General features: G+C 45.3%; 1 protein-coding gene across 3 annotated transcripts in view; it reads left to right on the top strand.

Annotated features, from left to right (window-relative positions):
• Positions 1-25,250, top strand: part of LOC109311723 (glutathione S-transferase-like) — a 26,967-nt gene extending 1,717 nt beyond the window's left edge. Inside the window, exons 1-7 of one of the 3 annotated variants that reach the window (XM_019537508.1) lie at positions 5,807-5,811; positions 15,522-15,628; positions 17,340-17,391; positions 17,762-17,894; positions 19,322-19,463; positions 23,848-23,979; positions 24,813-25,250. In XM_019537508.1, the coding sequence (XP_019393053.1) occupies positions 15,542-15,628; positions 17,340-17,391; positions 17,762-17,894; positions 19,322-19,463; positions 23,848-23,979; positions 24,813-24,935 (669 nt within the window). In that variant the 5' untranslated portion in view covers positions 5,807-5,811; positions 15,522-15,541 and the 3' untranslated portion in view covers positions 24,936-25,250. Of the gene's footprint in view, positions 1-5,806; positions 5,812-15,518; positions 15,629-17,339; positions 17,392-17,761; positions 17,895-19,321; positions 19,464-23,847; positions 23,980-24,812 lie in introns of those variants that run through there. The other 2 variants (XM_019537507.1, XM_019537506.1) reach the window with 2 other exon arrangements.
• The last annotated feature ends 446 nt before the right edge of the window (positions 25,251-25,696 follow it).

Genomic DNA, 25,696 nt, shown 5'->3' with positions numbered 1-25,696 from the left:
TTACATAGTTGTGAAATTGGTTGCAAAGTTTGGGACTTTCTAGCCGTTAGCTTGTGGTTTGCAGTCTCTCGCAACAAAACGGAAAATCAAGTTGCAGGTGCTTCTTTGGTACATTCTTGTGAAAGCATGAGCATAAGAGTAAGCAGTTCTAGCCTCAGCTTGTCCCACAAGGGGAGACTGCAGGGTGGGGTGGGGAGACTTGCAGTCTGTCTCCTTTACTCCCTAAAACCTGTGCCTGTGCCTGTCTCTACTGCCTGCCTCCCTTCAGCTGCCCCCTCCTTCCTTAACTTCTGCTCTGGCTCTGGTTCCTCCAGTCCCAACCCGGCCACTACTTCTCCCTGGCTAGGTGGGCCTGAGTCCAGGCCAGAGTCATACTGCTGTTGACTGCCCCTGAAGAGCAGAGCTGCAGCAAAATGTGGGAGGGGGTAGTGGGTAGGGAATGGGGTTAGGTGGGCAAGGCATGGGAATTGTTAAAATAACATCTGGAAGCCACCAAGAAGGCGTACAAGAGATTTGCAGAGAACCAGTGAGGGATAAGGTTTGGCTGTCTACCTGCAACAACCTTTCACCAAACTGGACTACAGGTACCTGGACCCCTTCCTCATCACTGCAAAGATCAACCCAGTCACGTAAATGTTGAGGCCACCAGGGTAATGGATATACACCCCGTCTTCTATGTCTCCCTAGTTTTGAAAGTCAGATGATTAAAGATCTTGTCCAAAGAACTATATGCATTTTTACACATTCATGCACCGCAGCTCTGGCTGCTTTGAAAAGTGCCCGGCACTGCAACTCATGCAGTTGTATAAGTGGTAAAATGCACATCACCACTCAGAAAATGGCAGCAGTCTGCTTTTGAATTAAAATGTTTTGAAGATGTTTTAGTCAAAAGCACGCTGCTGCCACTTTCTCCACACTGACATGCATTTTGACACTTATACAATTGCAAGCAATGCAGTGCAGTGCGCATTAGCTCGTGTGCAGAGCACTCGATTAATCAAGTCTGCTCTGATGTGCCGGATCTCTGGCGCGTGGAAGTGCGGAAAAGTATGTGTATAAACACCCTAGGTTCCAGCACCTCTCATTTAAGGCTATTCTCTATAACCCTTCTGGATCATGGCTAGGTACAGACAGTCAAAAAGCCCAAGGCTGAATCAATTCAGTCTTTGCAGATTAGTCTAAAATGCACAGATTAAATTGAAACAGAAGTGAACAGATACATTTACCTTTGATGCAGGTAATGCAGCCACATGTCTGCAGTGGCACACACCAGAAGTTGGGGAGTACTAGAGCAAAGCTCTCTGGCTGTGCATTCACTTCCTCTTCCTGCTGCCCTCAAGGTCTCTGAGATTTGCAGTCTAGAATTACAGCAACAGCACTCTGCAGTCCCACCCTGTAGACTGGGCTGCATCCCCAGCTGGGCTTTCCCCCTCTCACCTCCTTGGCAGCCAGCCCTCACTGCTCCAGCTAGGAAGCAGAGGGACAGGGCCAGCCCTGCTCTCTGGAGTAGGCAGCCCAGCTAGAAAGCAGGATGGGATGCTGGGGTACTGTAATTTTTAACCAGGAAGGGGTCTGGGACAGAAGTTTCATAAACCAGTTTGATCCAAATCAGTTAAGTCTAATACTACATTCAACCAGGTTTATCTTAAACCCATTTCAGTCATTTTGAAACTGGTTTATGTGTGCTGAGCTTCTGTTCTCTTATAGGTTTAAACCAGTTTCTGCTCCCTTAGATTAGCTTATGTGTAACTTCTGTCCCTAGCCCATGTGTATGTGGACAGAGCCACCTTAGGAAATATGGCGCCCTGGCTGAAGTTGTATTTTGGCATGATGGCTGACGGGGTGCATGAGGGGACCCCACTGGGGTGGAGGCAGCAGTTAGGCTCAGCTGCCCCCTGCTGGGCTGGGCACTGCTTGGCTGGGAGGGATCAGAGAGGGTGGGGGAGAGTAGCGGGTTGTTTGGCAACCCCCTGACTACAGTGCCCTGGGTGGTCACCCACGTTACCACCCCTTAGGATGACTCTGTGGACTGGTCTCTGACAGGTAATGTCTGGAGCAAAGAGGGTATATGAGTTGCACTGCTTATGTGGCAGAGCAGCGGGAAGCTAGGAGCAGGCAGCTTTCTGTGCCTCTCGCTGTGTCCTGTGGCACTGGGTTCCAACGCTGCTTTGCAGAAGCAGCAAGGGCAGCACAGCAGGGAGCATTGGCAGTATGTGCAGCCTCCCTGGAGCCCAGGGCCGGGTCTAGGGCCGGGGACGGAGAGGCAGCAGATGTTTGCAGCTGGCTCAGGTTCTCCGTAGCTGCTGGCAGCCACAGAGTCCAGGGTGGGGGGCGGGGGCTTTGGGTGTGGGGCAAGGGGCACAAGCAGGGCATCCTGCCATGTACCCCCTGCCCTCATTTTGTTTTCTGGAATGCTGGCACTCCAGCACCTTCCAAGGTAGGCATTGTGAGGGTTTTCAGCACTCTGGCCAAAAAACGTTGCCTACCCCTGGCCTAGAATATCACGTGCTCAGAAGTCACTCCTTCCACAGGAAAGTAAGGAGACAAAGAACAAAAGAATTTGTTATAAAAATGGAACAAGCATAAGAAATCAGTAATCATATGCTGAGATACAGACAAAAATATAGGAGTAAACGAGCAAAAAAAAAAATTACCAGAACATTGACTTTTTCTTACCCCCCTCCCCCTGGGTGTGTCTATGCAAGACGCTACTCTGCAGTCATTACTGCACATTTATTTAGTACTTGTATTAGCAAGTAGTAAATAAACGTGCAGTAACCAGAGCTACTGTGCAGTAATGCTGGTGACACTACTGCACAGTAGCCTAATAATACTGTAAACTAGTTTATTAGCACTGTCCATGCTGTGATGCGCTACTGCACAGCATTATTAGGCTACTGCACAGTCAGCGTCTCATATAGATGTGTCCTTTAAATCCAGAGATCCAGCCCTTAGCCAGTCCAAGGGTCTAAATGTAGCCTCTGACTCTTCCCATCAGGGCTTTCTTTATTCCTGTCAGCTGCGTGTACCGAGCTTGCTTGGCTGTTATTTGAGGCCCTCCCTTGTACCTGGGAAGACTGACAGCTCAGCCCTGCTCTCCAGGCAGACTTTGCAGTCCAGCTATTACCATATGTCACCCTTTCAATCTAGGGGGCTTACGCTATGCCAGTAACTTCCTTCCCCTTGCCCCTCCCACAGGTACATATTTACTAGACCACAATCTTGCATCCTTTTTAGACATGCTGTCTCTCCTGTATGATAGTTTGACCAGCTAGCTGTTAGCCTTCTTTTCAAATGTAAACGTATCATTGTCTGTCCAGACTCGGGTTTCTGTGCCTTTTAGCATGGTTGGTTGGTCTCAGGAAGGACCAGAACACTAATACTAATTCTCAGCTATTGACTCTTCTAAGTGTGACCAGTCATGGGCAGTTCAGTGTCTTACTAATATGACCTTAGTTGAAATAGAAAGACACATCAAAATTACAAATGCTGTAACCAGGGTTCAAATTACAGAGGAGCTCAGGGGCAGGGAGGTGAGCCCCCACATAAGAGATGAGAGACCTCCTGTAAGACTTGAAAATCATAACCTGGGGGGTGTCCAATTTACATAGGGCACCATGACGGGCAGCCCAATTTGTTTTTGCAGACCCTCCAAAAGTCAAAGTGTAATTTAAACCCTGACTATAACATATACAAATAGGAGATCCAGTAATATCAAATGCTGTAACATATACAGATAGGAGAACAACAGAACTGAACACAGTTTTGCACTAGCTATAATTAGAGATGAAACACCACAAAAACAAACCTTATTAGGGAGAATATGCATGTATGCCACATAGTGAGCACCCTAACTTTGTCTTGGGGTCACTCTGTGACACCCTCCCCCTAAAAAGTGACGATGTAGAAGTTAGCCAAGGTTACTTCAGAGTTATCATAACCACTATCAAAATGTACAAGATTGAAGCAGGATATTACACCCCCCATCTTTTGATGTGCAAAACTTTCATATTAAAATCCTGGATTCAGTTCAGCAGTTTGACACTTGTTCCCTTTGTTTGTGAAACTGGGATCAGGAACCAGATCCAGTGCACAAGACCTGGGGCTTCCCACAGGTCCAGAGATTTGGCAGCATGGAAGCAGTACCACCACTCTTGCCACCAAATTTCTAGACCCAAGTGGAGGCCCATGGACTGGATGACATGGTGCTGCATGCTTGATCTGGCCCATAGACCAGAGTTTGGGCATCCCAGGTCCAACCTGGTCTTCAAAACTTCCAAAGATGGAGCTTCTACAACTTCTCTCGATAGCCTGTTCCAATGCCTGCCCAACCTCATAGTCAAAACATTTCCTCCTAATCTCCCACCTAAATTTCCTCTGCTGAAGTTTGTAGCCATTGCTCCTAGTCCTGTCCCCTACAAGCACAGTGAGAGCTAAGGCGCTGCTGTATGCCTGAACTCCCTGACCCTAGGTTGGGCATGTGCAGGTGGGCCTGGGCCCCAGAGACAGCTGAGCTTCCAGGGCTGGGCAGTACATCTGCACATATACCTGTGCCAACTACCGCTGTGCTGCACCTCCTGCCTGCCTAGCAGTGGGACGCATGTGGTGTGGGCCGCTCCTGGGGCAGCTGCCTCAGGGAGCAAAGCACAGTGCGCAGCAGCAGCAGCCACTTCCACTCCATGCACAGATCGGGGGATCATGTGCCCCCTGGGCCTCTGCTTGTCCCACCACCTGGCCTGGCCAGGGCCCCACTTACCCCAGCCCCTGCTCCTGCCTGTGTCCCACTCCCTTCCTTACCACTGGGGCTTCCATATGCCCCCCGCCCCCCCCATGGCACTGAAAGAGGAAGTGGGGCTTGGGCAGGGGCATGCCCTGCACAAGTCAGGTGGAATACGGGACAGAGACAGGAAAGGCTTGTCTGAGGGATGCCTAGTGCAGGAAGGGGGTGGTGGCTCCTGCCTCTGCACACATCCTGGGAGGGCATGAGGCTCCCAGATCAGTGTGTGGGGCAAGGGCGGGCTGCCAGCAGCAGAACACACATAGTGTCAGACTCCCATCACTTTCAAAGTAGCAGCAGTGAGGTGCAGAGCAGAGCCCAGCCTGCAGTGGCAGCCCACCCTTGCCCCACACACAGATTGGGGGGGGGGTACATGCCCCTCCCTTGGCTCCCAGACAGTGTGCACAGTGGCAGGAGCTCCCCACCTTCCCCCACCCCCCCGTGCCCCTGGATGTGCCACTGGGCTCCAGTTGCCTCACAGGCCCACCCTGACGGTGCACCATTCACCCCTACCCCTGCCCCACTCTCATCCACACTTTGAGGGTCTCAGTCTGTGCTCATCAAGCCCCTTCCCCTTCACAAAATAAACTGAAACTTGCCTGCCATGCTGGGCAGCCACACACCAGGGCTGTGATCCTGACTGCATATGCATCTGAGTGTGCCCGCCCCTCCCCTGCTGCAGCAGCCTGCAGCTGGGTTGCCCTGCGGACATATCTGCTGCTCTGTTTTTGTGGGGGCTGAGCCCCGGTAGCCCCCCCTTCTACTACCTATGCGCAGACAGGTCTGAAGCACCACATACTACATTGCAGCACTCATCTGGATACACCCCTAGTGTGCCAGAGTATATTTGTTCCTACATAACCTGGTATCCTCAGTATTGTAACTTGTTCTCAAATTACACCTAAATATTTTGACATCACAACATATATTCAAAATACATTTAAACATTTTGACATGTGATGATTTCATGCACAGGCTCTTGTCAGCAAATACCTGCCGGTGACCCTGAAGCACAGGTCTTTGCTTCCCATCTGGTTCCAGGTTCTCCTGCAATCTGATGCTTTCTGAGAAAACATTTCCTTATTCTTGCCAGACCAGTTAGGTAAAGGTGACATCTGGGCCTTTCCATCCCCTTCCCATATCCAAAAAAGGTCCCATTCTCATGAATTATCATGATAAACTTTCAAATCATCTTGAACTACTTGGCTACAGCCAGTGTCTCATTTTTATTTTAGTCCCTGATTTGTCCATGCATTCACCAGAGCAATTTTGTTTCTGATGCAACAGCTCTGCATCTTTCTTCACTGGTACCACCAGCACTTCAAGGTCCTCCTCTGAGTCTCCCCCCTGCTCTGCTGGGATCTCCCTGCTAGGGTTCCCACACTCCCCAGGAAACCTTTCAGCATTCTCCTCTTCTGGGTCAGCACTCAGGGTCACAACTTTCAAGACATCCAAAGAGGGATTCTTTCTCAGCTCCAAAGTAAACTTGGCCTGCTTTGTGACCGCATCTGCAATCAGAGAATCTGATTGTAGCCTGCAGGGCTAGTTTTACAGCCTCCCTCCCTGAGAGCTGACACACTCCAAGTCAGGATTGAGTCCTTGCCACTGCAAGAGATAGCATTCATTATGTGGGGAGATTTTTTTTTAATGTCATTCACCACAAGTGCATCCACATACAAGTTTTTGGATACCCCTGTCTCTAAGGGGATTTCTGTCCCTTGCTATTGTTTCTTGGGCCCTCAGAGCAAAACTTTGCCTAAGCAAAACAGACCAGGTGAGTTTCTTCTATTCACTGCAGATCTTCCTGAAATACTACAGCCAGCACAGCTGAAACTTCTGGGCCAAAATTAGCCCTGATTGTGCAATCAGCAGAGACACTCCAGAGAAAAACCCTGCTCTGATTTCTGAATTGAGTCCTTCCTGCTACTTCCAGCAGACTCAGACTTCATGACTAAAACCAAGCCCTATACATAAAAAAAAATCTCCAGAACAAAATACTGCTCAGATAAAAACAATTCTTTTCTGTTTTTTCCAGCAGACTGCAGGCTTCAGGACCAAACCTGACCCTAGCCTGGCCAAATCACACAGAGAAATCTCCAGAGAAGAATCCAGCCCTGATCAAGCATTATGACCACTACTTATGTCTACCAGTCCTTTTCATCAGGATGTGCATTACCTTCTTTCTTTTCTGTCCCTGTCCTTGGAAACAAAATCTCTCTCTGTCTGTCATATGTTCACTCTTACATGTTTCAGGGAAGAACAGCGATTCAGTCAAATAATAGCCAGGAGCAGAACTTTGTACAAGTATGCCACTGTCACTTCCATGTAAAGTTTGATGGATGTTTTACATTTGCTCTCAGTTCCACCTCCTCCCCAACCCCCTGCCCCAATCCCATATATTGTTTTAGAATACCAGTTTTGAAAGTCACATGCTTAAAAGTCTGATCCATAGAGATGTCCAGCACCTCTCATTTAAGGCAACCAGGCCATAAATGGCCTTTTTTCTATAATCCTGCTGGATCATGTATAGATGGACTGGATTGTGACAGATAGGCTAGGGACAGAATGTACACATAAACTGGTATAAGTGATTAGAAACCAGTTAAAATCTGTAACACAATAGAAGGTCCATGCACATAAACCACTTTCAAAATGGCCAAAACCAGTTTATAATAAACCTGAGCACAGAGAGTGAAAAAGCCTGAGGGTGAATCAATTCAATCTTTGCATGTTAGTCTAAGCTGCGTAGATTGAAATGATAAGCAAGTGAACAGACATTCACTTTTGATTCCAGAAATACAGCCACATGTTTGCAGTGGCTCAGGCCAGAAGGCAAGGGGCACTAGAGCATGCCTCCTTGCTCTGCTGGGCCATGGCTAGTCCACAGACAGTTTGGGCCATGGCTAGCCCACCCACCCTGCAAGGGTGGGGTTTGCAGGGGAGGTGCAAAGCATCCTGGGATGTTGGGGGACTGTAACTTAATTTGAACCCAAAGGGATCTGGCATAGAAGTTCAATACATTGATTTAACCTAAATCAGTTAGGTTTGATACTATGTCCATTCAGGTGTATCTTAAACTGGTTTTGGCTATTTTGAAAGCAGTTTATATGCACTGAACTTCTGTTGAGTTATAAATTTGAACCAGTTTTTGATCACTTATACCAGATTATGTGTAATTTATTTCCCTAAGCTGAAGTATCAGACTTAACTGATTTAGGTTCAATTGGTTTATTGAACTTCTGTCCCAGACTCCCACTAGATTCAAGTTAACTCTCAATCCCCAGCATTCCCGAATGCTTTGTACTTCCCCTGCAAACCTCCCCTCAGAGGGTGGGTGTGGGCTAGCCTTGGCCTGTTCCAGCTGAGTGGGGAAGCCTGATTTAGTGCTCCCTGGCTTCTGGCTTGAGCCACTGCAGACATGTGGCTGAATTTCCAGAATCACGAGTGAATGTCTGTTCACTTACGTAACCATTCCATCTGTGTATCTTAGACTAACCTACTAAGTTTGAATTGATTCAGCCTCAGGCTTTTTGACTGTCTTTATTTAACCATAAAGTCTGGAGCAGAGAGGTATATGAGCTACACTGCTTTCTTGCTCCTTATGCTTGCTGCAATATAAATGACCATCCTGTTGGTTTAGCTATGGACACGGCCCACTACTGCGGGTGGTAGGGAGCCCTAAGACTGTGGTGGCCTCTAAGACTAAAGAACTGTCTGCTTCCCAGTCACAAGCTCAGAGGAGGAATAAGCAGGCATGCAAACAAATAGATGCATGATTAAGTCTGTGAACCTGGACCTACATCAGAGTGGACTTCTCTCTTTCTGCCTTCATGTAGGGACCCTACCTAAATCATGATTTTGTGGATTTCATGGAAACTGCAAAAAAAAGCATTGTCCACAATTGCTGGGAAATCCAACGTTGGCTATGATTTCCTATTAAATCAAACAAACAAAAAAAAGCAGTTGTAAGGTAAACTGAGTGAAGGCACCCTCACTGATCAGCAGTGAGGGGCAGGACAAGGAAAGAGGTAGTGAAGTATACTGAGTGAAGTCTCCCTCTGCCAGTCAGTAGCAAGGGGCAGGGCCACCTGTGAAATCAGCTCTAAGTGCCACATGTGGGCTGCAAAAAACCTGTTGTCTTGCCATGACTTGTGTAGGTCCTACCTGATAAGCTTGTGGCTCAAGTTAACCTAACTTCAGTACAGTTTATTCTATGCAGATAACAGGACTGTGTGTTATTTACCCCTTCTCCGTTAGGAATCCCCCACTCCTAACATGCCTGGGACTGTGCAACTGCATTAGATTTTACTTCTCTGCCCTAGGATCTGTGGCCTAATGGCAGTACTTGATCTGTGTGAAGTACCTGAGGATTTGGCTATGCCATGGTGCCAGGACTCCAAGCATGCTCCAAACCTGGGAATGCATCAGAGATTGCTCTGTCTTGGTCGCTTTTGCCTGCTCATGAATCTTCAAGGGTTGAAAGCCCTCAGGAGACCTCACTGGTGAAATTCTGAGTAGGAAGAGTGACTTGAGTGGAGAGGCAGCACACTTGGGGTCCTCCACGCCAGGGTCTGTCACTGCCATGAGATGCCTGCACATTACTATAGCTACCATGAAAGCAAAAGTCTGGATTGAGGTGGTTGAGAAACTAACCTCTTTGCAACCATTCAGAATCAGGTCCCACATCTCCTGTGTTTGGCAGCAGTGGTGACGGGTGAACTGAGTACCCTTACCTCCTGGTGAGTTCACTAAGAGTTAGCCCAGGGCTGGGAAGAGTTTGGCTCCAGTTCTTAGTCATAGCCATCGAGAGTTTAAGGTTTCATCACGACTTGTAGTTAATGTTTGTAAATCTCTAGGAATAAGTTACTTATAATCTTATTAGGGTGTTAGTTCTCGCTCAGATGGGAGAGTCACAGCTTTTCAATCCAAGATAACTTGGCTTCAGTCCCAATGGGGGCCAGTGCCACAAGCTGGTGCCTGCCTGATGACTGGCTCATCATCTCTGGGTTGAATCAGATTTGCTGTAGTGGGGGCTACTTGCTAAGGGATGGAACTGCTCTGTGTAGCTTTGAAGGAACTTGGCATGGCAGTAGGAAACTACTTTGAGTGCTGCCTCTCGCAGTAAATAGGAGGAGGCCTGCACTGGACTCCATTGAAGGTCTGCCTTGTTTGGAGCTTGTTGCAGGACCAGCACCTATATTCGTTGGTTAAATGAGAAGACCAAAAGCCTTATTGCTGCCATCTGGCAAGAGAGGGCAAATCACAGGAAATACAATTTAAGAATGGAAAGGAAATACAAGATTTTCAAAATATGAAAATGGTGTCTAGTATCATTATTAGGAAGGCAAAGGTAGCTTAACCAAGGGCACCGCTATTATTGCATAAATCAGTGTTCTAAAATGAAGTATCCTTCTGAATTGTATAGCTCCCGATTCACTGCAGTGCCCTGCGCTCATAAACTGGGACTGAACACTTGGCCTGAATCAGGCACTGAGAAGTGCAACCCCAGGCTATCTTGCATAATTCCCCTGTGGTCCAAGTCTTTCCTAAGCAAACAGGCTCATTCTTGAGCTGATTCCTCTGCAAGGAACTCAACTAGCTAAGTTCAGCTTGTGTTGGAACAGATGTTTCTTTTCTTCTCAAATTTCCCCCCTGCTGCTCCCCTCCCCAGCTGTTTTGAGTGAAGCAGCCAGCTGAGTGATGGCATTCTTGTGCTTTACAGTGTTAATTCCAATCCCCACCTCTCCCACCTCCCACTCCTCCCCCACCCAAAGATGGGAGAGAAATCTAACAAGCTCTTGGAAAGCTTTTATTAATTGCTTTTTGACTTAAGCAGCAGGAGGCATGGGAAGGACAGAATCCAGCAAATAAGTGTGATTCATTTTCTAGAAGCTTCAGTTTGCTGCACGTTGAGGCTTTACGAGTGCTGGGGTGGAATGGAAGAGAATGGAGAACAGCCAAGCCAAGGGCATTGGACTAAAGGGGAAAGAAGCAGTAAGGGACTGCAGGGAGACATTTAGGAAAGAAAGGAAGTGGCAAGGAAATAAGACAAAAGGGGGGGGGAAAGAGGGAAATCTGTGAGAACGGGAGTAGGGGGGGTCAGAGGATCAAATGCTATAGTATTTACTCAGGCAAAAAACTCAGGGCTAGATCCAGTGAAGGATGTGGGCAGCCTACAATATTGAGGAATCTACAGTTTTCAGTTTAGGTGCCTAGTGTCCCAGTACAATGCATGGAGAGAAGTATCCCCTTGGAATAGGATACTCACAACCAGTAAACTGAGCAGGAAACCACCCAAGCTGGCCTGTGGGGAAATGCCAGGGAAAGGAGTTGCAGTATGCCACTGTAAATCATTTCCTAGCACTCGTTACCTAAGCCTGAGGTTACTTAACCCCAGTGCTCTTTCCTGCCTAGAGCAGGGGGTTGGACTCAAGTATTTAATAGGTCCCTTCCAGCCCTAGAAATCTATGAAATCTATGAAGCCAGGCCTTTCTCCCAAACTAGAGGAAGAGTGGTATTGCCTTTTTTACCAAACAGAGCGGTAGCCACAAAAAGCAATGGCTGAGCAGGAGGTTAATGCATGTTAACGTTATTTGGAGACTCAAGCGGTGTTGAATCAGAATCACCTTTAGGTACCTACATACCTTTTAGGCACTTAAAAGGTGGAGTAGGATCTGCTCCCCTAAGCTACGTAAAAAAATTCAAAAAGCCTGAGGCTGAATCGATTCAATCTTTGCAGGTCCATCTAACCTGCAGAGATTGAACAGTTCACAAGTGAATAGACATGGAGTCTGCTGGAGCACGTAAACTAATGTGCTCTGGCAGCCTCAGACTTCATATGTCTCCGTGGCACAGCACATCTCTGTGCTGAGAAAATGGCAGTGGTGCACTTTGAAATAAAACATGTTCAATGTGCTTTTGTTCAAAGCATACCACCACCATTTCGTCAGCATGGGGATGCGCTGTGGTGCACCCCTCTGATGTGGGGGTGCTTTTAATTAGCATGGCTCACTAATTGAAAGCACCCAGCACCGCTTCAGAAACGCATGTAAAAATGCCCTCTGTCCCTAGCCCTGGTGACTGCGCTTGTAATTCCTTTGGGAATGCTTGAGGGCAGCAGCAAGTGAAGAGGGTGAAGTAGGAAAAGCCAATAATGCAAAATGTGCCCCCCGCCCCCACCTCGATACAAACTCTCTTTATTAATGCTCTCCTTACTAATACGTCTCTGATTATGATGGCTCCCATTGATAAGGTACTGAAAAGTTGTTGCAAAACCCATTCCATAGACAAACAAACCTAGTCTGTAATCATTAAATAATCTGTTAATGCTGTATACAGTGGCTTGAATTTGCCCTTGCTACCTTAAAGCTGGCGGTTTCATCAAGAACCCAATCACTCTTCCGTCGCAACATCAGCGACATACCGTAGGCCTCTGGTACCCATGACCCAATGCCTACGTTTGCACGCTCCTCCCACCCCCCGCTCCCATCTGTAGCCGATCACCAAGCAGGGAGGCAGTCCCCCTATGGCCGATGGCCAAGCCTGGAAATGCTGGCAGTGAAAACGGAAGTGCTGCCACTGGCACCCAGAGGCATGGTGTCCTCCCACTCCCCACTTCAGTATGCCGCTGATAAATTGAGGTTCTGTGGGCACTGACCTGCTCTCATAAATCACATTGAGATCAAGTTAATTGTTTTTTAGACCCTAAAAATTGGATCTATGGAGGCTTATATGATGCAGAACTCTGTTAAGGCCTAATCATTGCTCTTGAAATTGGAATAGGCCCTGCATATAATGTCTATATACTTTAAAATTGACGCTTTGGCTGATGTTCACACATTGAGGTAGCCAGATGGGCAGGCAGATGCCCAAGAAGTATGTGTTTTATGAGTGGTGATTTGAGATCTTAATTCTTAAAAATATGGCAGCTTTCAGATGTAGGAATTGATAATAATGGGATTAAAAAATACCAGCAAATCCTTTTCATAGCATCTTTGGAGAGGTGATGAGTATATTTCTGATATGAAGCCTTTTGCCAAACCAGGAGCTACTGAATGTATTGCTGGTTCTGCTGCCCTTTTCTGATATCTGAAATACCTAGAAAGAAAGGGAGATAAAAGCATGTTTGGGAAGACACAGCAACACAGCAATCTCAAATATTCAGTGTAGCTTTTAAAGATGACACCAAGCTGGGCGGAGTAGTAGATACATTGTGTTCAGTTTTGGGCTCCACACTACAGAAAGGATGTGGACAAATTGGAGAGAGTCCAGCGGAGGATGACAAAAATAGTGAGGGGGCTGAGGCACTTGACTTATGAGGAAAGACCAAGGGTACTGAGCTTATTTAGTCTAGAGAAGAGGAGCCTGAGAGGGGACTTAATAGCAGCCTTCAACTACCTCAAGGCGGGGTTCGAAAGAGAATGGAGCTGGACCAGGGGTGGGTAAAATGCAGCCCAAGGGCCAGATGTGGCCCGCCAGGCCATTTTATCCGGCATGCAGGGCCCCTAAAAAATTTAGAAAATTAATAGTTACCTGTTCCTGGCTGCCTGTCATGCAGCCTTCAATGGCTTGCCAAAACTCAGTACGCAGCGCACCACCTGAAATAATTGCCCGCCCCTGAGCTGGATTGTTCTCACTGGTGGCAGATAACAGAACAAGGAACAATGGTCTCAAGTTGCAGCAAGGGAAGTTTAGGTTAGATATTAGGAAGAATTTTCTCACTGGGGCTGGGGGGAGGAGGAAGAGGTAGTAAAACACTGGAACGGGTTACCCAGGGAGGTGGTAGAATCTTCTCCTTGGAGGTTTTCAAAACCTGGCTACACAAAACTTTGGCTGGGATGATCTAGTTGAGGATCATCCTGCTTTGAGCAGGCAGTTGGCCTAGATAACCTCCTGAGTGTCAAGGAAAAATCTTAAGTTTGGTGCTGCCATCACAGGGAGTTGAAACTACAGACAGGCCCCCAGAATGTGCCCTCTGGGTGACCTGGAGGCTTGTCAATCACAGAGGTAATCTGATCTAACGCACATGCTCAGTTCACTGACTGCATGATGTAATTTGACTAGAAATTTCTCTGTGAAGAGCGTTCTGATTGGCCACTAAATTCTTATAAAACGTTTGTGAGCTGCCACCTGGGTGTGGTGAGGTAGTGTGTGTGTGTGTTTTGGAGGACAGACTGTGCTCGATCCTGTGAGCAGAGCAGTCCTTTGCAGGGACTGTCTCACAGGGAGAGAACGATCCTGTGAGCAGAGGCTGTGGGCGGCAGGGACTGTGAGGCGCAAGCAGAGGCTGTGGACGGCGGGTGGAGCAACTTGTCTTTTCGATCTCAGTTACGGGACTGTTTGGCTTCAATTTTGACTTTGGCTTACTTCGTTCTGGCTTCTCATCTCCGACCTTGGTTTATGGACTGTCTTTTGGACTGGCGTCATGACCCCGTTCCTTGATTCACTACGTTACAGTTTTTGTTGTTTGTTATCCCATTCATGAGCTGTTGACCAGCCCTGGGACTAGCTAGTGGGCAGCCGCACCTATACCTCAGGGGGTAGAAAGCAAGGGCTCGCTAGTGAACCCTGTGGGCCAACAGACCCCTTTGTTGTTTGCTATACTGTAACTGAAGAAATATCTGAGCCTCCGCTTCCCAAGCGTGAGTAAATAAATCATCTTTGTTTAAACTTCCCGTACAGCTCACACTCCACCGCCACTAATCCCACCTGTTCGTATTCCAATTGCCACCCCGGCCCACCGTGACCTTGGGGCCTGATTCACTCGGTGTTCGGTTACCCCGACACTGAGGTCCCTTCCAACCCTAGCTTTCTATTATTTTCTACAATGGGGACCGGGCAGATGACTGTCCTTTCCTGGGCAACAGAAATGGAAGAAGAGTGGACTGATGCATGGTCATAGGACATGGCAAAAAAGTGCCATGGCCCAGTTGGTGCGTATCACCCTGGGTTGTCAAATACTAGTAGGTTGGGTGGCTAAGCCTGGCTAATGTACATCCCACCAGGGGATTAGCCATCAGCTGGGCCCTGAGGGACCAAATGGTTTATCCATATGTATCCTACAGATCTGCTCTAGCCAGCATTTAAGGCTATATTGATTTTTGTCTCCTGGAATATTTGTATGATCTAGAAAGCCACTTCTACATCATAGCCATCTATATGACTTTGGGGGCAAAGTTACTTATTCTCTTCTTCCTCCCAATCAGTTACCACCTTTAAAATGACTCCATGTTCTCCCGTTCAGTGTAAGGTCTCCACCATTTCAGGACTATGCTCAAGAGGGTGATACAGTTTAGCATGTCATACTAGCCTTATACACAAATTATCCTCCAAAGCAGACTGTACGTAGCCACCTGTGTCACTGAGCATGTGCTAATAAACTCCATCTATTGAAAGTATGCATGAAGGTGACTACATTACATCTGTTCTGAAGGATACTGTCTCAAGAGGGCCTGGTAGACTGCATGGAGGGAGTTTCGCTGCAGTGCTTCACAGTGTGGACCTTAGGTAGACATGTTGGTGTAGACATGTTTACTCCATTGAGGCCAAGGAGGACCTGCTTGGGGCAAACCCAGAATTTTGGTCATGACTACTGATTACACGATTCCCTTCTTCAGTTGTATTCCATCAAGGGCACTTAGCAAATAGTTACTAGACTGGTAGGCAAATTTCAAAACCTCTCTTGAAATGTTTAAATACTTCCTTTAGAAAGTATTTAATGATTCTTATTCATTGAATCTGCCAGGAAACAAGAAAACTGAAACAATGTCTGGAAAACCAAAGCTGCACTATGTTAATGGAAGAGGTAGAATGGAATCGATCCGATGGCTGTTGGCAGCAGCAGGAGTAGAGGTTTGTACCTCCTTTAAACAGAGGTTAACTAGGCAGATTAATTAGAGGTTTTAACAACCGCTGTCGTTAGAATATCTGACCAATTAGCAGTTGTTTATCTTGGTACTGCAGTATTTGAGTCATTACACAGGTACATGCACCAGTCACAAGGTACATAAATTCTGTATGTCAGTTGTACTTCATATTTTTGCACTGTCCTGATACTATGTAGAAGAGATGTTAGTGACACAAAGCTTTCATGTAATAAAGGATTCCGTTTATCTTGGGCTTCTTTTTCATACCATATTTACACAAATCCAAGGTGACTTTGTATGTAAGACCATCCCCAATAATTAGATTCTCTAGATAGAAAATTATATTTTTTTCTAGTTTTCCATGAATTAATTATTGGAGACTCTTCTTAAAATTTTGCCTCCCCCAAAGCAGTAGCAGGGGCAAGGGGACAAATACCTACCCTTTGCCCTCTGATGCCTGCCTCCCCACCTCCCTCCTCACCCCACGCCTGGGCCTGGGCCTGTGCCTGCCTGCCTATCCCTACTATTTTCCCCACCCACCATGCCCCTCCTCTTGTTTGCCTTCTTGGCTACATTTCTGGCTCTGGAGCAGTCAGCAGCAGCAGTGGCAGCCCAGCCATGGAGAAGCAGCAGTGGCAGCTCTCGGGCCAGCTGGGTCAGGGTTGGAGCCAGAGCCAGAGCTGAAGATTAGCAGAGGAATGGTGGGGGAAGGGCAGGGAGCAGGCTGCATGGTCTCCCCTGTACTCCCTCCAAAATATATTCTGTGGGTCTCCCCTTGCACCCTTTCTCTCCCCACTACTACATTGTCTCCCTTGCACTCCCCCTATCATGCACCCTCTCACCTGTTGCATGAGTGGCCCAGGCCCAGAGCAGCTGGCAGCTCAACTCTGTTTTCACCCCTGGGGCTGAATCTGGAGCTGAGTCACCATCTGCCCTGGGCCAGTACTCAAATCTAAGATAAGGTTTTTTATTCCTCCATGCTGATTGGAGGGGAAAATGTTGTATTGGATTTGAGAAAATATGGTAACTTGATATTGCTGCACACAAACAATGCTGCAGTTTTTTACCACTCAAATAGGCCATTTTCATAGCTTTTGGTGATGTAGAACTGACATGTGTACAAGGAAAGATTCTCTGGGATTACATGTTAAATATAAAATTATCTGATCAAAACTGCTCAGAAAAAGGTTTTTCATTTTCAAGGAGACCTTGGCTATCATCTTGTTTGGAAAAAATCAAGGGAAGAGATTTTTGGACTACTGTTTTTTATCATAGTAAGAGCTGTCATGTTTGTGTGAGATTTTCAGTTCTGTCTGATTCATTTGCAATATAGGAATGACTGTGAAAAATTTTCTCTAAAGAAAGTGTGAAAGAAAGAAAGTATGAACAATTTTGGGTCAGTTCCCAAATTACTGAAAATTGGCATAGCTCTGCTGAAGTCAGTGGAGCTATTCAGATTCACATCATGTGAAACTCTGCTGCAAGATATACTCAGTCAAATGCTCCCTTATTTAAAAAGGGGCAAAAAAAAAAAATCCCAAAGCAATAAAAAAGAGCATTAAAAATAGAATTGCATGTTGTCATGTGAAAAATTTGAGCGTGTACATCAGCTGTTTTTCCGTTAATGACTCCAAGGCAAAATTGTTAATTTATGATCCACAAAATATAACAAACCTTTATATTCTTCTGTTTTCCAGTTTGAAGAACAATTTATAGAAACAAAGGAAGACTTAGAAAAATTACTCAGCGGTAAGTTCACAGACTGTGGCCTGAGCTAGCCACAAGTGTGTACTGGGATAACTTAAGATCTATGTTTGTGTCTAGCTGCCTATTTAATTTAATGGCTTATTCCATTTTGGTTTAATCCAGATTGTCCATGGAAGGGGAATCTTGTGGGATTATGAATGGAAGGAGAGGTGTACATAAGACAACCTACTCAATTCAAAGTAATCTGTGTTATGTGATAATTTGAGAGATCTAGTTTTCACAGAAGCATAGGACTTCTCAAATAGAATTAGAAACATTGTTATAAATTATTAGACCTTTTCTGTTGGATTCCAGTACAAAGAAGTAACATTGTCAATTTAACTAAATGACTCTCTTACTTCCCTTTTCATAGATGGACTCCTACTGTTTCAGCAAGTGCCCATGGTGGAAATCGATGGGATGAAAATGGTGCAAACCAGAGCCATTCTCAGCTACATAGCAGCAAAATACAACCTCTATGGGAAGGACCTGAAGGAGAGAGCCCTGTACTGTAACAGCATTACCTTTCTTCATTTTTTAAAATTTACCTGGAATAAGCCACATTTTTAAGTCAGCTTTGCATGTAAAAATTAATTTATAAAGCTGTCAAAACTCTAACTCTTCAAATGCGGAGTTTGGATTACGGACTACTTGTCTTTGTTAATGAATAGTCATCTATCAATCAGATAAAGTAATGAGATTTTTTTAGGCTTTCCATAGAGTTCCTTCAGTTGCATGGAGACCAGAAGTGTCTTAAATTTTTGAGGCAACTTCTGCTCCCTGGCATAATAGAATAACAGAAGCCTGTTTACTTTAAATTTTTTTTTATTCAATGAGTTCCATCTTTGAAGGCAGAAAGGCATTTGTGTATTAAAGTCTTTTGATCAAAAGCATGCAACTTTTGTTCAATTTAAAAATATAGCTTGTGTAAGACACAGGTGCAGAGAACACTATCCTACTTTCTGATATTCAAGCAGCAAAGTAAGGAATTCATTACTTAGAAACAGTTCAGTCGCAGCATGGTAGTTTAGGTTACTGGTGAGCGGTGGAATTTTCTCAGTCTACCCCACCACAACAGAAATCTTCAGTGGAAAGAGTACAGATACATATTTGTTCTTTTGAAAAGTGGTTCTCCACAAATCCTAGTATGGGGGTTCTCATGTTGATTGTGTCTCAGTTATTTCCAAATCTAACTTTTTCCTCTGTAAAGCAAAAAGGTGGTATGTGTGAGTTTCCCATGCCAACTCAGCAAAATCAGTGTCAGATCTCACTCTCTGAATAATAGCACCAAACTGTGAAGAGAGATTCTTCAAATCAGATTCTAGCCCTGGCTGCAGTAGTGATGTTACTATGTACAACTGAGTTGCACCATTTGCTACCAGTGTCAGATCACTGTCTTCAAATAATGAAGATGCTGATTCTCAAACTGTTCTATAGAGATCCTTGCAAGTTATATAATGCTTGCACCTTCATTAGTCCAACTCTTAAACAATTAATAGCTTACAGCGAATAACTCAACAAAAATCAGTGCTGTTTAAAAATGTGGAAAGAAATTCATGAAAACTGCTTTTCAAATTTCTAAGTTTCTATTAAAAAATTGAAATTTGCAACAGCTGTGCAGTTGCTTAGAAAAATAAAAGGATTTTTATCTTTTTCAGCAAGTCATACTAAAACCCAACTGGTGCTTTTTTCTGTGTAAGCAATAGGTATACCTATCACAAGAAAAACTGTTTGTAAAAATGAGCTCCTTCCTGTACAAACTTTGAGAATTCCCAATGTGGTAAAGGTAAAGATAAAAAGTCAAATAACCTTTTTTATATAAAGATAATTTAGCTTCTTGAGCACCCAGCCATTGTATTACAATGAAATAATACAAATCAGATGTTCAAAGGGAACAGGCTCTGCTAAATGTGGAATAAAAATGTTGTTTCAGGATTGATATGTATGTGGAAGGAACAACAGATCTGATGGGAATAATCATGTACCTTCCTTTCCAACCTCCTGAGGCAAAGGAAAAGAACCTTGCTTTAATCACTGACAAGGCCACAACAAGGTACTTCCCAGTCTATGAAAAGGTAAGTGACAGATGGGTAACTACTAGCTGCTCAGATACCACAGATCCATAAAGGGGAAAAGCCTTTTTAATAGTGTTTGGAATTTCCCAGCAGGGCAGGAAATCCTTTTCTGGGCAGGTAAATTGTAGAGCTTCATGACTGCCCTATGAAGCTCATTTATAAGGATGTAAAGAGAGGACTGCCAAGTGACATGTCACTGCTTCTTCCCCAAGAGTTTTTGGCTTCAGTACGGCTCCTCATAGAGCAAGGTCCTATTTACTCTAAGTAAAGGTGGGAGAATTCAGCCCTCCAAAAGTAACATATTGCCAAGTGGTATTGTTCACATCACTGATTAGCAGATAGTGCTTAGGGATCGTTAAAGCACAATTAACCCTTAAATGGAACATGAAATACGAACACAGACAACTCAGTGTTCTAAAATTAAAGTCTAACTTTATAAGTACAACAAGTATTATTTTAGCAGTTTCTGTATTCAGAGAGAGAAAAACACTTAGTACAACGATCTCACCCAATCCCAGATGTTACTTTGCCTCACAGAAAAGATGGCCACTCAGTTTCTGAAGCAAAGTGTGCATTGTTGGAAGGGATGATCCAGACAGGTGTTGACAGCTGGATTCATAATGTAAATGAGGATGATGACGCCCTTAACTTTCTTGCTTCCCCCTTTTATGCTTGTCTTTAACTTGACTCCTTTGATGACTCCTCCTTTTGGATTGATCTCTCTGCAGTCAGCATATTGTTCATATTTTATCTTGTCATCATGTTCCTTTGTTCAACAGCCCCATTACGAGCACATCTCTTAATTTGGCCTTTTTCCGGTGTCTAACTTTAAGCATAGTTCATTGGTCTCCTTTATCACCTTTTATTAACATATCCAATCATTTCATGCCTCTGATTCAGCTGGTTAGTGCCAAGTTCAGTCAATTTGAGCTAGTAACAAAACTATTACTATGTTGTGTTAGAAAAACTTATCACAGTGATAGAAAAAGGAAAGAAACATCATGCAAGCAAACTCAAGGCCATAAGCTGCTTGCAAGAAACAAGGCCAGCTGATACTTGAAACAGCAGCAAAATGAAAAGTTCAGATAACAATGAGGCTATACAGAACTTGAGGCTGAATATAAAGAAAACTTTAAACAATGCTATAATTCACCACTCTGTAAACAGGTGCAACTTCAAAGCATAAAATATGACAAACTACCCTAACAATATGGCCACAGAGACTGTGGGCTAGCTTCACTGCTGTGTGCATGAACCATTCTTGAATGTATATTTCTGCTTTATAGTTTCATAGTTGGTAGGGTCGGAAGAGACCTAATCAGATCATCAAGTCATGGGCAGGAAAGAATGCTGAGGTCAAACAACCCCAGCTAGGTGAATATCTAGCCTCCTTTTGAAGGCCCCCAGGGTAGGAGCGAGCACCACTTCCCTTGGAAGTTGGTTCCAGATCCTTGCCACCCTGACTGTGAATTAGTGCCTCCTGATGTCTAGCCTGAATCTACTCTGTCAACTTATGGCCGTTATTCCTTGTTACTCCCAGTAGTGCTTGGGGGAACAAGGACTCTCCCATGCCTGCTGGTCCCCCTTGGCAAGTTTATAGATGGCCACCAGATCCCCTCTCAGCCTTCTTTTGTAGAGGATGAACAGGTTCAGGTCCTGTAGTCTCTTTTCGTAGGGTTTGCCCTACTTCCCGTGATCATAGATTCATAGACATTTGGGCTGGAAGGGACCCCAAAAGTTCACTGAGTCCAACCCCCTACCCCAAGGGCAGGAAATCAGCAGGGATCATAGGATCCCAGCAAGATAAACACCTAAATGTGTCTTGAAGGCATTCAAAGTGGGTGCTTGAACCACCTCTGGTGGCAGTCTGTTCCAAATCTTGGCAGCTTGGACAGTAAAGAAGTTCTTCCATATGTCCAGCCTGAATCGGTCTCAGCGGATTTTGCGACCGTTTGATCTTGTCATCTCTTGAGGCGCTCTGGTGAACAGATGTTCCCCCAGATCCTGGTGTTCACCCCTGATAAACTTATAGATGGCCACCAGATCGCCCCTGAGCCTGCACTTTTCCAGGCTAAACAGCCCCATGCCTCTCAGCCTGTCATCATAAAGTCTGTTTTCCTGACCTCTCATCATGTGCATGGATCTTCTCTGGACTCTCTCAAGCTTCTCCACATCCTTTTTGAATTGCGGAGCCCAAAACTGGACGCAGTACTCCAGCTGTGGCCTCACCAAGGCCGAGTACAAGGGGAGAATGACGTCCCGGGATTTGCTCGAGAAGCATCTATGGATGCAAGCCAGTGTTTTGCTCGCTTTATTAGCCACAGCATTGCATTGCAGGCTCATGTTCATCTTGTGGTCAATCATGACCACCAAGGCCCTTTCATCTGTAGTGCTAGCCAGCATAGCACTGCCGAGCCTATAAGGATGCTTGCTGCAGGTTTTTCCTCCCAAGGTGGAGAACCTTGCATTTTTTGGTGTTAAACACCATCAGGTTCTCATTTGCTCCTTTCATAAGCCTGTCAAGATCTGCTTGGATCACCCTCCTGTCATCAGGTGTGGATGCTTTACCCCAGTTTGGTGTCATTGGTGAACTTGGCCAGCCCGCTTCTGACATCAGTGTCTACATCATTGAAGATATTAAAAAGTATAGGCCCTAGGACAGAGCCTTGATGGACCCCACGGATCACAGCGCACCACAACGATTGACTTCTGTCAACCACCACCCACTGGGTCCTACCGCAGAGCCAATTCCCCAGCCAGCAGATCATGGTGTGGTTGAGGATGCAGTTAGCCAGTTTTGTCAAGAGATGATCATGGGATACCAAATCGAAGGCTTTTTTAAAGTCAAGATATATGACATCAATCTCCTCTCCCTTGTCCAGGTGATAGGTCACCTGGCCATAAAAGGAAATGAGATTGGTCAAGCATGACCTACCCGCAACAAACCCGCGCTGGGTATCCCTCAGGATATTGCCATCAGCTAATCTGTTAAGGATGGCCTCAGGATCATTCGAGTGGCCCTCCTCTCGATTCTCTCAATGCTGTCCACATCGCTCCTGAAGTGTGGCGCCCAGAACTGGATGCAGTACTCCAGCTGCGACCTGACCAGTGTCGCATAGAGGGGGAGGATCACCTCCTTGGACCTGCTCGTGATGCATCTGTGGATGCATGACAAGGTGTGGTTAGCCTTCCTGACCGTGTCTCCACGTTGGTGGCCCATGTTCATCTTGGAGTCAATTGTGACTCCAAGATCCTTTTTTGCCTCTGGGCTGATGAGAAGGGAGTTCCCAAGCCTGTAGGGATGCTGCTGGTTCTTTCTCCCCAGGTGCAGTACCCTGCACTTGTCAGTATTGAAAGCCATCCGGTTCTCATCCACCCACCTCTGTAACCTGTCCAGATGTAGTTGCAGCCTGTCCCTCTCTTCTAGCATGCCCACTTCTCCCCGCATCTTAGCGTCATCCGCGAATTTGAACAAGATGCTTTTCACCCCCTTGTCCAAGTCACTGATGAAGATGTTGAACAGTGCAGGCCCCAGGACCGAGCCTTGGGGAACCCCACTGCCCACATCCCTGCAGGTTGAAAATGACCCATCCACCACCACTCTCTGGGTGCGACCCTCCAGCCAGTTTGTTACCCATCTGACTGTGGGTCGCAAACTGCTGTTCCTAATTAAATTGAATTGATATTTAATAGTGTTAAAAATTAATGACCTTACATTGCAGTCCAATTACGACCTCAGATCAGATGTAGTGACCCACTGAATGTAACTCCATTAATTGGTGGAAGAAAAGAAATTAACCAGGATTCCCTCAGTAACAGCAAGTGAGCAGGGAAGGCCCAGCACCAAATCCCTGATCCCATGGTGGGATGGGGAAAACGTGGTAAGGGAGAGGTGTGTTTGGGGTGTTGGAACCCCTAGTGATAAGAGGACAATTTCCCTCACCCTAGTGAGATCGTCCAGGTACCTAATGCTTTCCTCATTTCACCCTAGTCTGGCTGACTTGATGGGCAGCTACGTGTATGGTGGGTGGAATGTGAATGGGGAGCCTGTATTGTGGGTAACTAAGAGGTTTTCTTTTTATCAAACTTGGCCATATTGCAGGTAAACCATCCTCTCCCCTTCTATAAATTATCCCTTCCTCTACTCCCACCCGTCACCTATCCTGTGGGTCTGGACTTCTACAGCTATAGGACAAGATGATGAGGGAGGTAGTGACATGCTGGATCCCAGGCTTAAATGAACAATTGTAATCTTTTAGAAGATTAAAAAGTTCTGCTTATGAAAGCAGACTCTGTTTGGATTGCTCCTGACACATATGTAATCAGCCAAAAGTTCTCTTTCACTTGTAGTCTTCAGATCTCTTTATTTTCTCTTACTCCCCAGGTTTTAAAAGATCAAGGACAGGATTATCTTGTTGGCAACCATTTCACCTGGGCTGATGTTCATCTGCTTGAAGCTATTTTAATGGTAGAAGAATATAAATCGGATATACTCTCCAAGTTCCCTCTCCTGCAGGTGAGCAATTTGCCTGATCCCAACAAGGAATATAACAGACTTAAAATGTTGTTATGCAATTTACAGAGTTCACTAATGCAAAGACAGAGCAGCCACTGGCAGCACTGCAGTGACAAGCTGATACTGGTCTCTAAGCAGCACTGTAACCTCTGGAGTCTCTCTTTAGATCCACAGCTCATCTTGCTGTTCCCTCCAAAAAAAAAACAACTTGGACTTCAGACACCTATGACTCTTATCTTGCATAGTGCAAATTCAGTGTCTTAATATACAGAAATGAGTACTAGGGAAAGTAAATGACTCTCACTGCCCTGACTACAGTCCTGCTAACTTCACTGCAAAACCAGAATTTTAATAACTCTTATCCATGGCAAGAGGCGCTAGTTTTCTTAAATTTTGCTATCAGATTGCTTTACAATGAACATTTCTTCATGTCTCCATTCTCTTTGCAAGGAGGCTATGGTTTTTCCTCCACAATAAAAGAACCATCTTTCACATTTTAGGTTTAAACTTCACAGAAAACCTGTATATTATGGAATGGTATGCCTTTAAAAAAATGGAAAAAAATCCAAATAAAATCCAAGGTGAATTTTTCTCAGGCCTGAAACATGAATGTCCATCAGGCATAGGTAGTTTGAGCATTTATGGCTGGATTTTGCAAACCTTTATTGCCTTGCATCTCCCAATGTTCTTAAGAGATAATAGAAACTGAGCTGAATACCTGGCCACAAATTGTTCCTAGATGCATTTTACTCATGAAAGGGGAGGGGCATGTGTGCATGTATTTATTTTTCTTAATTACATGCATTTTAATCTAAATGTTGCTTTTATTTTAGGCCTTTAAAGGAAGAATAAGCAACATCCCTACAATTAAGAAATTCTTACAACCTGGAAGCCAGAGGAAGCCACCACCAGATGAGAAGTATATTGCACAAGTGAAGCAAATATTCAATATCTAATCATATATGGCTACTAAAAAGCAAACTGCAGCTAAGGTATATTGGCTCTAGCATAGCTGTAACTGGACACACATTTCCTGGCTTCTTTTATACAGGAGATCAAATTAGATGATGCAGTGGTGTTTTATAGCTTTAATCTGTGAAACTGAGTTCAAGGTTTTAACCACACTTCAATATTAGAATGAAAATGCACACATTTTTAAGAATTCTCTGTAATTTCTGTAATGAACTAGGTCATACAATGTATTGCATACCGAGGTAGCTTGCTAAATAATCTTAGAAGATATATTTGCATGAAATAAAAGTAAAAAACTTGTTTAAATGCATGTATTTATTATAAAGTATGTAATACAATAGAACCATGTGAGGGTCTAGGATTTTGAAAAGGGGAGAAAACGGGAATGCAGATGGTATGACACACCATCACATGGTTTCATAGTCGGTAGGGTCAGAAGGGACCTGAGCAGATCATCAAGTCCGACCCCCTGCCATGGGCAGGAAAGAATGCTGGGGTCAAATGACCTCAGCTAGGTGTCTATCTAGCCTCCCTTTGAAGACTGCCAGGGTAGAAGCGAGCACCACTTCCTTTGGAATTTAGTTCCAGATCCTAGCCTCCCTGGCAGTGAAGTAGCGCCTCCTGTCTAGCTTGAATCTACTCCCAATCAACTTATGGCCATTATTCCTTGTTACTCCCAGTAGTGCCAGCTTGAGACCATTATTTCTAGTCACTCCTGGTAGTGCTCGGGGGGAACAGGGACTCC

Source organism: Crocodylus porosus, unplaced genomic scaffold, assembly GCF_001723895.1.
Source record: "Crocodylus porosus isolate Cpor-Errol unplaced genomic scaffold, CroPor_comp1, whole genome shotgun sequence".
NCBI lineage: Eukaryota > Metazoa > Chordata > Crocodylia > Crocodylidae > Crocodylus > Crocodylus porosus.
This window is presented reverse-complemented; position numbering and strand designations above follow the sequence as displayed.